The sequence below is a fragment of the Stegostoma tigrinum genome, chromosome 8 (genome assembly GCF_030684315.1).
Source record: "Stegostoma tigrinum isolate sSteTig4 chromosome 8, sSteTig4.hap1, whole genome shotgun sequence".
Taxonomy (NCBI): domain Eukaryota; kingdom Metazoa; phylum Chordata; class Chondrichthyes; order Orectolobiformes; family Stegostomatidae; genus Stegostoma; species Stegostoma tigrinum.
The window spans coordinates 53,359,153-53,371,258 of record NC_081361.1 but is presented as its reverse complement, the minus strand read 5'-3'; the positions used below and the strand labels follow the sequence as shown (position 1 = coordinate 53,371,258).

Sequence of the window (12,106 nt, the reverse complement as noted above, 5' to 3'; positions counted from 1 at the left end):
TTTTCATTCTGAGGATAGTCAATCTGTGAACTCTTTACTAGAGAGAGATGTTGAGTCTGGGTCCTTAAATACATTAAAGACTAAAATAGACAGATCTCAGTAATCTGGAAGGGAATGATGGTTATGGGTATAAAGTAGGAAATTAGAGTTCAGGATTGTCAAATCAGTCATGATTTCATTGAATGGCGGAGTAGACTCAATGGGCCAAAAGGCTTACTTCTGTTCCTAGATCTTATAGAATCATATAAAATAGGAGCAGTAGGCTATTCAACCCTTCAAATCTGCTCTGCCATTCAATATGATCATGACTGATCATTCAACTCAATAGGCCATTCTACATTTCCCCTAAACTTTGATATCTTTAGTGATAAGAACTATATCTAACTCATCCTTGGGAATATTTGATTTTGTTGGCTTCAACCAATTTTGGTGGCGGAGAATTCCACAGGCTCACCCATCCGTGGAAGAAGAAATTTGTCCTTATCTCAGCCGTAAATGGCCTACCCCATATCGTTAGACTGTGGCCCCAGATCTGGATTCCCCAGTCACCGAGAACATCCCTCCTGTCGACGAGCAAACAATTATCTCCAGTAGAAATTGCCATATCTATGCAGGAGGACTGATTAATAATCAGATATATTTTAATAGGTGAAAATCCCTTTAAAAAGTACACCTGTATTTTTCCATTGTAGATCTTAGACCAAGGAAATGATCAAGGTCTTATGAAGTTAGGCAATTTCGAAATAATATTTTTCGCATCTGTATTCAACAATGTGGTCCCATTGTGATGAATGAACAGTTCCTGCACAAACTCCCAGTCCCTTTAAAACACAAGAGTTCAGGATAGCATGGCCTGGGTCGATCCAGCCAATTGGATCCTGGCAGCGGAGGTCCTCCAGTATCCCAGGAGGCTGTGCGTCCTACAGCCACTAGGCCGAGCTCAGGGTGTAGCTGCAAGTTTGTAGCGAGCAGAACAGGGCGACGGTAACCTCGGAAAGCGAGAGCCAGAGCTGTGCCGCGCTCCGGTTCCGGAGAAGGGATTCCTTAAAAATAATATATATTGCGCCCTGGACGAGTGAGCATCGACTCGGCCGCAGCTTCCCCCACCCCTCCCCTTCCTCCTCGCCACTTCATCCCCGGCACCTTCAATGGAAGCGGAAAAGATGTCGGCGAAAAGCTTTCGCGTCAGCGACGGGGACTGGATTTGCCCCGATAAGAAGTAAGGGAAGCAGATTTGTAATCATAACGAGTCTGCTTTACGGAGAGAAAGGGGCCTGGGGCCCTGTGCAGACTCGGCCCGAGTGAAAAATGTGAATAGCAGGCCCGCTTCAGTCAGGGAGCCACAGCCTCCTTGTCAACTCGATAACTCCTCCTCGAAAGGGACTGCTTTCTTCTTGCTTTTACACCTACGTGCACACATGTTCCGCTTTTTAAAAAATTACATTTTCCTTTGACTCAGTCGCTTTTATTTGACATCTTAATGTCTCAAGCGCTTACCTATTCAAGTCACTTCTGTCCTGCGATCTCCCCAGCCCCGAGCTCTTACAAGTACTGCCAACTCGTTTGTTTTGCCTTTGCCTTTTATTCGATAGCGAGACTTATTTTGATCTCTCCAAATTCTAGCAGTGTTCATCGCACTGACCACTGTTTGTATGGGGCTGTTACTACACCTGACACTTGCGTGTTAATTACAGTAAGAATTAACTTCTAAAGGTCCAGTAAGCGCGAGCGCATTTTAATAATGCTAAGAAGCGTTGTTCCCAGTCAAATTTTTCGGGGTTTTGTTGATGTAGCATCAGTTTCAAGTTTTTTTTTCAAACGCACGTGGCGCAAGAGCAATAGGTAATAATAGTTTTGTTCTTTCCGTTCTGGAGGAGTCGAACTAGTTTTGGCACTGTGTAGTCGCACAGCCGTTGCTTGTTTTGCCTTAGTGTTGGTGGCCTAATCGGGAGGGGAAGCAGCGCCTGCGAGTTAAGTTTCATCTTCAGTGCCTGCTGCTTACACTTTCTTGATTTCCAATAGGGGATTATTTAGCAATCAAGAATAGAGACAAAATAAATTTATTTCTATCCTGATCTCTTAATCTTGTGATTTGGACAGGTTGAATGAGTAGGCAACGAGTGCCAGATGTGATTATCAATTTTGGTAGTGGAAAGCAGGTTATCTGAATGGGAAAGGAGAAGTTGCCGTGAGACCTCAGTGACTTTCTGCACCAGTTGTAGAAAGTAACGAAGACACTTGGCGTGTTGCATATGGTATATTGAGGATTCAAGTAAAGGAATGGAGATGTCTTATTGCAATTCTATGAAGTATTGGTGAGACTGCACCTGGAATATTGTGCACAGCTTTGTTGTCTTTATTTGAGAACAGATCTTCTGGCTGTGGAATTGAGTGCAACAAATGTTTACCAGACCACTTTGTGGTAAGGCAGGACTGACGCATGAAGGGAAGTTGCATCAGATGAAACTACACTTGTTGGAGTTTAGAAGAATGGGTGGGGAATCTTGTAGAATTATACTGATTTATAACAGGACCAGATTGGGAATTATCCTTCCTGGTTTTACCCTATGATTGCCATGTCCAGAATTGGGGTCACAGTCTAAAGATACATGGTTTGGTATTAGAACTGGGATGAGAAATTTCTTCACCCAGAGAATGGTGAGCCAATGGAATTCTCTCTCAAACTAGTTGAGTCCAAAACACCTTATGGTCATAAGGGAGTTGCATATAGTTCTATGGGCTAAAGATCAGAAAGGGGAGAAAGCAAGAATGGGGCACAGGTTGGTCAATCAACCATGGTCTCATCAAGTGGTAGAGCAGGCTTGAGAAAACAAATGGCCTACTCTGCTGTTTTCTGTGTTTTGGTGATTTGAAGTCAGTTGAAATGTGCCTTTGGCCATGGTATCGGTAGTGTTGTCAGCACTCAGTCCTCTGTTTAAGGTAGCTATGGTTTCAAGTCCCACTTCAGGACATGAGCACAAAATTATAGATAAACAGTGCAGTATTGAATGACTACACTATTGGAAGCATCAACTTTTGTGTCAGATATTAAACCATAGTGTCTTCTGCTCTTTCACGTGAACTGTTTTGAACAAGAGCAGGCAAGTTGTCTGCAAAGGCCTTGTCAATACTTATCCCTCAATTGACATACAAATAGATTATTTTGTCCCCACCACATTGCACAGTACACTGCCATAAATAGTACAGTTGGGTGTGGCATTTCTAAAATATTGCGATTGATTATGGACAAAAGAGTAAAACTTGAAGTATGGTTATGATATCAAGGGCAGTTGCTAAGGGTCCATGTGATCTTGTGTAGAAGCAGCGAGGCTAGAAAAATTGAAGTCAGTGGAAATTGGGGAAAGCTGTGCACGCATTGGCATCATGCCCAGCACAAACAAAGATGGTAGTGTTAATTATCTTAGACTAAGGACATCACTTGGAGGAATTCCCCAGGGTCATGCCCCAAACACACACATTTTATTCGTCTCATCATGGTGTTCCCTCAAACAGTGGAGTTATAGGGGCTTGTGGCACAGCAGTGTCCCTCCTTTAGGGCCAGAAATCCACGTTCCACAGTCCATCTGGTGTGGAGCTATTTTCTAACATGTCCCAATAGGTAAGTTGAAAACAGTGAGAGCTGGGGCTGTTTAGGGATGATTGCACAGTGTTCTGTACTAACTGCAACTTGGATACTAAGGTATTCCATGCCTGCTTGCAGCAGATCCCAGCCAACAATTGATATTTGGGCTGATAAATGAGAAGTAACATTCATGCAAAAGTCCAATGCAGTGACTCTCTCCAATGAGAGAAAAATCTGAACATCTCTCCTTAACCGTTACTGAGTTCCCAGTATCCGCTTCCAAAGGTTACTGTTGATCAAACTTTAATTGGAGCAATGATGTAAATAAATTGGCAACAATAACAGATCAGAGACTAAGCATACTGCAGCAGTGACCTGCTCCTAACTCCAAAAACCTTGCCTACATTTTTTGAAGATGCACAACAACTCAACAAGGCTTCTTTGACAGCTTCCAAACCTCAGACCTCTCCCAACTAAAAGAACAAGGACAGCAGATGTATAGGAACACCACTACTTTTACATTTCCTCTCAGTCTGCACGCCGTCCTTACTTGCCATTCCTTCACTGCTGGATCAAAATCCTGGAACTCCTGTCAGCGCTGAGTGTTCCTACACCTTGTGGACTCATTTCTAGAAGGCAGATCACCAGCAGTTTGGCATAAAAATAAATTCTGGCTTATACTTTGGACGTTTACATCCTAAGATCAATTTTTTTAATAGTCTTGGGTTTCAAAATTCACTTTGCTATGCAAAATCCTAATTTTGTGTATATATTTGCACGTTAAGAGCTTTAGTCTGTTTACAAGAGCTTTTGACCTTAGCAGCTAAGTTGTGGCCTCCGTTTGGTGCAGCTGTTATAATCGGGAATGCTCAAAAGTCTAAAATTGATAGAGCATATTTCTTAGAGGCTCCTAGAGGAGGAGGAAGTTAGAGCTAGGAAGAAATAAGGGCATGGGGAGATTTGATTCAAAAGGCTCAAATTATTTTTAGTTGTTACCCAGGTAGTTAGTGAGCAATGCATGGAAGAAGTTGAAGATGACATTTAGCTGTTTCCCTTGGCTGTAGATACTGAATTAGTTGCTCTCAGTCATCAATAAAGATATGCATCCTGTTGTTTGGGAAGACACTGGCTTTTCAGTAGGTTTCATAGTTCTCCCCTCCCTGGCCACAAATCTTAATCATGACAAGCTGAGAGAATGATGAGGAAGTAGGACCTAGGTATTCATGGCACAGCAGGGAGGGTGAAGATGAGCTAGCCAGCAAGGGGTGGCAGCAGCGCATCTCCTCCAGGTCCTTCTCCCCCCTCACCTTTCTTGGGATCCTTGGTTAGAAATGTTGATAGGGGTTGCTTGACTCTTGAGAGGATCCCACTTCTCTTTTCATAGGGTGCTATGGCCTCCAGTTGGGTTTCTGATCAGTGATAACCCCTGCTGGATGCTGATAGTGGAGAACTCACCGAATTGAATGTCAAGGGGTGATGATCAAATTTGTCTCTTATTGGCACTGACCATTGCCTGACATTTGCATGGCACAAATGTTACTTGCCGCTTATCAGTCCAAACCTGAATATTGTCCGGATAGTGTTTCATTCGAACATGGACTGCTTCAGTATCTGAGGAGTCACAGTTGGTGCTGAACATTGCCCTATCAGCAAACATCCCCACTTCTGACCGTGAGATTGGGGGTGGTCAGTGAAGCAGCAGAAGATGTTGTGAGACTAGTACCTCTTGGGAAGACGCCTGTGCGTGACTTTTTTTTAAAACATGGGGTGACTGGTGCACAGACAGCCGTCACTTGGACCTAGGCAGACAGGGATCAAAGCCCCGTGGCAAGGAGACCAAGATGACTGACAGCCCTTCTCTGTTGCAGTTTCATTTGCCTTTACAGCCATTATGACTCCCTAATTTAAGTTCAGCTGTCTTCTTCCGTGTGCTCTGTCTTTGAGGTCTTCATGGATCGTGCTTTGTCTGGACCCTCCCCCTTGACCTTACCTTCATGGGTCACCCTGCCAGGAGCCGACACTCCAGACAGTTTAACTGTCGGGTTCCCTAACACAGGCTTCTCCACCGCAACAAAGTGGTGGTCCTCAGAAAAGAGCTGAAGATGGTTGGGCATAGGATGCTGGATGATTAAGGTTATCTAAGATTACAAGGAGATCTTGATCACTTGGTTCAGTGGGCTGAGGAATGGCAGATGGATTTTAATTTGGGTAAATGCGAGTTATTTCACTTTGGTGAAGCAAACAAAGGCAGGACCTGTACAATTAATGGTAAGGCCGTGGGCACTGTTGTAGAACAGAGACATAGGGCTTCTGGTACATAATTCTGAGAAATTTACATCACAGGTAGACAGGATGCTTAAGGCATTTTGCTTGCCTTCATTGTTCAGACCTTTTGAGTATAGGAGTTGGAATGTCTTGCTGAGGTTGTACAGGATCTTGAAGCCTCTTCTGGAGTTTTGTGTGCAGTTCAAGTCACTCTACTATAGGAAGGATATAATTAAATCAGAGAGGATTCAGAAAAGATGTACCAATATGTTGCCAGGAATAGAGGGTTTGAGTTAAAGTCTGGGACTTTGATTATTGGAGTGTAGGATTTTGAGGGGTGACCTTATAGCTGTTTACAAAATCATTAAGGATATAGAAAAGGTGAATAGGTCTTTTCCCGAGGGTGGGCAGGTCAAAACTAGGGACCATATTTTTAAGGAGAGAGGAAAAAAATTTATAAAGGACATGAGAAACAATGTTTTTACGCACTAGTTTGTGTATGGAATGAATTTCCTGAGAAAGTGGTGGACATGAGCTAATTTACAATGTTAAAAGTCAATTGGTTAAGTACATGAATAGGAATGGTTTGGAGGGATATTGGCTAAAAGCAGGTAAATGTGTCAAGTTTATTTTGGGAACATGTTTGGCATGGACTAGTTGGACTGAAGGGGTTGTTTCTCTGCTGTATGACTCTACCAGACTCGTAGTGATGATGGGAGAATAAGATGTGGTGTAAGTTAGGATGTGTAGCAAAGATCTCCAGTTTAAAGGTTAAAATGTAGGCAGCTGAGCAGGGATTTTGTGGCATTAAATATAGAGGTAACGTTGGCACAGCTAAAGGCTTCATCAGATGAGCTGAGGCAGGCTAGGGCATAATTATGTTGATTTGGGAAGTGAGCAGTTACTGAGATGATTGGAAGTAATATTGTTATCAAAGAAGCCTGCAGGATAGTTTCACCATATTCCGTTGTTGGAGGATGGTTGTAAAGTAAGGAAATTAAGTATTTAGGAAATAATGAAATATTGACTTACAGATAAATTCTTCATATCCCACTTCCATTTTAATTAATGTTGATGGCAAAATAATGTGTGTATGTAGATATACCCCAACTTTGGACATTTTTAAAATAAGTCAACATGTATGTCAGAGTAAGTAGCATAACTTTGGTGTTTTAACAATTATAGAAAGTGTGATAACCTGGAAGACTTGTGAACCTGTATTTAATGAAAGTATTTTTGGAGAAATTAGAGTATTAAAGTTTTTAAAAAAACTTTTTTAACTGAAAGGGCCATATTAATTAAGTACATCTACGAGAGACAAAAGACAGCGGCAGGACCAGTTTCTTTGGACTTCTATGACTATGAGAAATTTTTAAATTAAGTGATAACTCTGAATGAAGGAGGAAAACTAGTCGAGATTGAGAGGGTCTTTCACTTTTTAGAACATTGAAGAGTAAATGGAAGTGAATATGGGATTTGAGTGATGAATGGAAACATTAGGAGGAGGAAAGAGGGTGCATGGTTTGAATTTTAGAAGTAATCACAGAGGAGAGGGAATGCTATAAAGTAGGGAAGGGTGTGATGAGAGTCAAGAGGTACCAACAGTGACAAGTAGTCATTATTTTTCAAAATTCCCTGAATCTTGAAACTCCAGAAGAGTGGCAGTTTTCAAATATATTAGCTGTATTCAGATATGAAGGAAATAGAAAACCAGGAACTGCAGGCCAGTTCAGCTCATGTCCAGCATTGGCAAAGCGCAAGATTTTGATAAGAAAGATCTAACAATGGATTTAAATGATATGATCTGACAAAGCCAACATCCTTTGACAATAGGAAAATAGTGTTTGAGAAATCAATTGAGTTTTTTTTTCAGGATATAACTAATAGATAGTCAATAAATTTAGTGCACCTGGGTTTCCAAAGGACATTGGGTAAGGTATCCATTAAAGATTACTACACAACATTTACTGAACCATCCTTGCTTTGGTTATATAATGGTTTCTGTGGAGATCGATAACTGGAAGTTTAGATTTCTAAGTATTATTAACCCAAAGAATAATCTGATGTTACTTTGCTTTAAAACTTTTCTTGTAATTTACTGAAAAACATGACTGACTAATAGCTGTTTTCTTTTTGCAAGTAATTTGTACTTTAACTGCAGAAGTTGTCATTCCACATCCATACATGCCATTCATTGCATTTTCCACAGAGTTGCAGTCTTTTAAGCAAGCAATATCTACTTCCTCAGTATGAATTCTCATATCTTGGTTTTGTGCAATGGTAACATTAAGTCACTGATTTGTATGTGGTTTTCTCCATTGTTGGAGAATCTTTTAAATCAGTCAACAGCTGTTGTTTCTGGACATCATAACCTGCAAGATCATCTATTTGACTTCTGTAACAAAAATCAAGCAGGCCTTTTTGGTGAACCACAAGGAACCTTTCGATCTGTGACAATTCATTGTTTTGAATGCAATCCTATAATCTGATTACACAAATAGCTTCTGCTACCCTCTTTTCCCCATCAAAACAGTATGCTAACTTTGTGCTCCTGAGATGCTGCTTGGCCTGCTGTGTTCATCCAGCCTTACATTTTATTATGCTAACCTCATGTTCAGATAGAAATGCTATTTATCTATCATTGATCCCAACTTTCATCCTAAGAATAAATGGGCAGTTTAAAGCACAACCATTTACAACAAATTTCAGTTTGTTCTGTTCACCCTATTCTTGGCCTCCATTGGCAGCAGCAGATAGCAAATCTCAATCTTAGACTAAGCTCAGTCACCAAGTAATAAGGCAGTGCGCCTGAAGGCCCAACTGTATTGAATACAGTATATAGTTAGTTTGGAGAACTGTCATGTTCCTAAACATTGCTGTGTGCTATGCTAGCATTTGGTAAAAGAAACTAATGATGGTCACATAAATGCTATAGAAACCTGCATAAGGGAAACCTAAGAGTCAGCGCAAGAAGGACCTTGCTGGAGAGCACTGACTATACAGCTTTTGTTCCTTTTTGAAAGAATCAACATTTATTTACTGCCCATGCTCAACATCAGAGCAACATCTGTACGTGTTGTAAACTAAGTTCCAAAGCTCCACCATTTCCAGCTGTCCAGTCTGGAACTAATGTGTTCATTGTCAATGAGCTTGTGTATCGTTTGCTTTCTTTGGACTCGAAGGGCAGTTACCATTGTCTTTAAGGCCTTTGGGAAACAGTCTATTCATTGCAAACTCAGACTGGTGTCATTATTGGCAAGCTAAACACTTTGTTCCACCTTCTTTGTAAAATGATCTGCCTTTCACCTCTTAACAAATAAACTACTTGCATTTGTCGTTAGTCAGACTTGAGAGAAGATCACTCAATTGATATTACCCTAAATTTAATAATACGTCAATTGTAATAGCTGGAACTTGTGGTATGCTGAAACAGTTAGCTTGGAAGGTAGCACTAAGGCAGGACAAAAGACTATATCTGGCCATTGTTCATTCATTAGAATGAACCTGAAATCACTCCTTCCAGTAAACTGCAATGTCCAGTTGATATTCAAATAATGTCAGGACTTTTACCTCAAACACTTTAGCAGATACTTGCCCATGGTCAACCTCTTGCTTGAATATGTGACTCCTTGCTCTGCTGTCTCCAGTAATGTTTTCTCTTCCGAGTTTTCTATGTTGTTAGCCGTGTTGCATGCTTTAGTAAGATTACCAAGCAAACACCTGCTATCAAAACTGGAAAGTTCTTCCATCAATCCTAGTTATATTTTCCATATTTTCTTTGTGTGGGAAGTACTTGGACTAACTTGGACTAACTTCTAACTCGCATTGCCCTGCCAACATGTGTGTTTTATCCATGTACTGAGCAGTAGGCAGAGCATTGACTGTACTTAACTAGCCCACTTCAGACTCAGTATAAGGTCTATCATGGTGTAATTCCCACAGTTGTGCTAAGAATTGCATTGCAATAAATTCGTTGTTAATGTGCTCACTTAACGTAGACACCTGCCCTCTATAGGAAAAAGGAATTTGTCCAGGCATTTTGCTTTTATGCATGAAGTAATAGCATGGGTAATGATCGGTCCCTAGTGCATTTTCCGTGGCAAATTTTCGAATCAGCAACTTTTTCACACACAGTATAAATTGGTGCCTTTTTGAAATTTGGCATTCCTTAATCCCTGCTGATGATTACAAGATGATAAGCTTCAACAGCATGTCTCTCTTTCAGCAATACTAGTTTCTACAAACTTTTTAATCACATTTAATAAAAACCAAGAGAACTGTAGATGCTGTAAATTAGAAACAAAAACAGCTGGAAAAACTTAAGTCTGGTAGCATCTGTGGAGAGAAATCAAAAGTTAATATTTTGGGTTGCGCGATTCTTCCTTGAAGGGTCACTTGACCTGAAACATGAACACTAATTTTTCTCCACAGACCTGCATGAGCTTTTCCTGCAATTTCTGTTTTTGTTCTTAATCACACTGTTTATCATTATTAAAATACTGTCAATTCCAGCACCAGTTACGTTGAGTATAATAAAGTGAATAGTATTTGTTTGGAATCTCTGTGGACAGACAGTTGAAATTTTTATTTTCAACACTAGCATTAACTTAAATTGTTGGGGCTATTTTTGGATTTTAATTTCAGAACACCAAATGACTGTATGGTGGAGGGAGTTGTTATTTGTTGCCTTTATCATTTCCTCTTCTAAATAGTGTAATGTTTACAAATCAGTGTTCACAGAAAATATGTATTTCTAAACATTTTTTCCGTGAAAAGTTAAAACTTAATCGTTATGGAAAAATATTCAGCATACTTAATATTGAAAGAAATATAATGATGCACTTCTAAATAGAATGCATCCAAAGTTGCATTGAAATGAATAGCATTGATTCCTGAATTAACATGTATTTTTGGAAATATGCTGTTCATCCATTTTTTTTACACTTTTCTCTTAGATGTGGAAATGTCAACTTTGCGAGGAGAACAAATTGCAACAGATGTGGAAAAGGTAAGTGGTGCCAGGAGTTCATTCAGATTGCTGCATTAAAGTCAGCCAAATTTTAACATCTTTGCTTGTTTGGACAGATTTTCATGCAGTAATTTAGATAAAATATTTTCCTCCCTCCTCATAAGGTGTTGATTGCTTTTTAGGGTAGTGTATCTTGGACACCTTGCAGTACTTTGCTTTGGTGATCAATGTTTATATGTGCGAGCGAGCCATGACTGTACATTACACATGGCCATTTTTCCATGGCCGTGATGCTCAAATTTGATCCCCTACTTGCACGGATATAGCATTTCCAAATGTTATGCACAAAGTGTTCCATCATAGCCTTCTATCTTCTTCAAATTTTAATTGACGGACAAGGTAATGCTAGCATCCATGGAAGTAGATAAATCACAACATAGAAATAAACCATTTTGCCAACTTGTTCCTAGTCAGTGTTTCTAATCCCATTTGTTCACCTTAATATCTCTTCAACCTCCTTTCCTTCATCCACTTATCCACTCTAACTTGAATATTGCTGTCTCAGATACTAACCCTGGAAACTTAATTCCTTCCACAGCTCAATTCTGTATAAAGAAGTTTCTTGTGCCTTCTATTCTAATTTTCTTCCTCTTGCGATGAGGGAAATCAAGCAATGCTATATTGTTGCAAACCTTGATCCTGCTTCTCAACTTTTTAAAGGTGCAAGTTGGATTTAAATCATCTATCTTCTTTGGGAGCATGTTCCACATATCCATTACCTTCTAACATTTTCTAACCATGCCATAACTTGGGCATTTTGTACATGATCTCTAGTTCTGTGTTTATTCTGGCAGGTAAATATTTTGTTCATCTAAATATTTTTCATTATCTTAACGTGTTTCTGTTCACTTTTTATCTATAATAAAGATAGGTTTAGTCATCTCAGCTTGTCTTCAGTATTTGAGTGCTCAGCTCTATTGACAATAACAATATTTTTGTCTATTTAACACAATGATGAGTTTAAGAACAAGGAACGCACTTGAAGCATTTAAAACAATGTTAAGCTAAAGCTGACAGTCTGTATTCAGTTCTGGACACCAGATTTAGAAAGATCTCAAAATTCTAGGGTGCAATGTGATTTACTAGCATGGTGCTGAGTATGTGAGACTTAACTTGGGTGGTAAAAGGAGAGTAAACTGGGGCTGATGTCCTTGGAGCATAGGAGCTTGTGAAGATTTGATGGAATTCTTCACTCATTTGAGCCACTGTTGCCTGTGACTGAGCCTTGA

General features: G+C 40.0%; 1 protein-coding gene across 1 annotated transcript in view; it reads left to right on the top strand.

The window, feature by feature from the left end:
- Positions 1–901: 901 nt before the first annotated feature.
- zranb2 (zinc finger, RAN-binding domain containing 2) overlaps positions 902–12,106 on the top strand; it is a 44,600-nt gene continuing 33,395 nt past the window's right edge. Inside the window, exons 1-2 of the mRNA XM_048538936.2 lie at positions 902–1,219; positions 10,804–10,856. Of these exons, the coding sequence (XP_048394893.1) occupies positions 1,149–1,219; positions 10,804–10,856 (124 nt within the window). The 5' untranslated portion in view covers positions 902–1,148. The remainder of the gene's footprint in view (positions 1,220–10,803; positions 10,857–12,106) is intronic.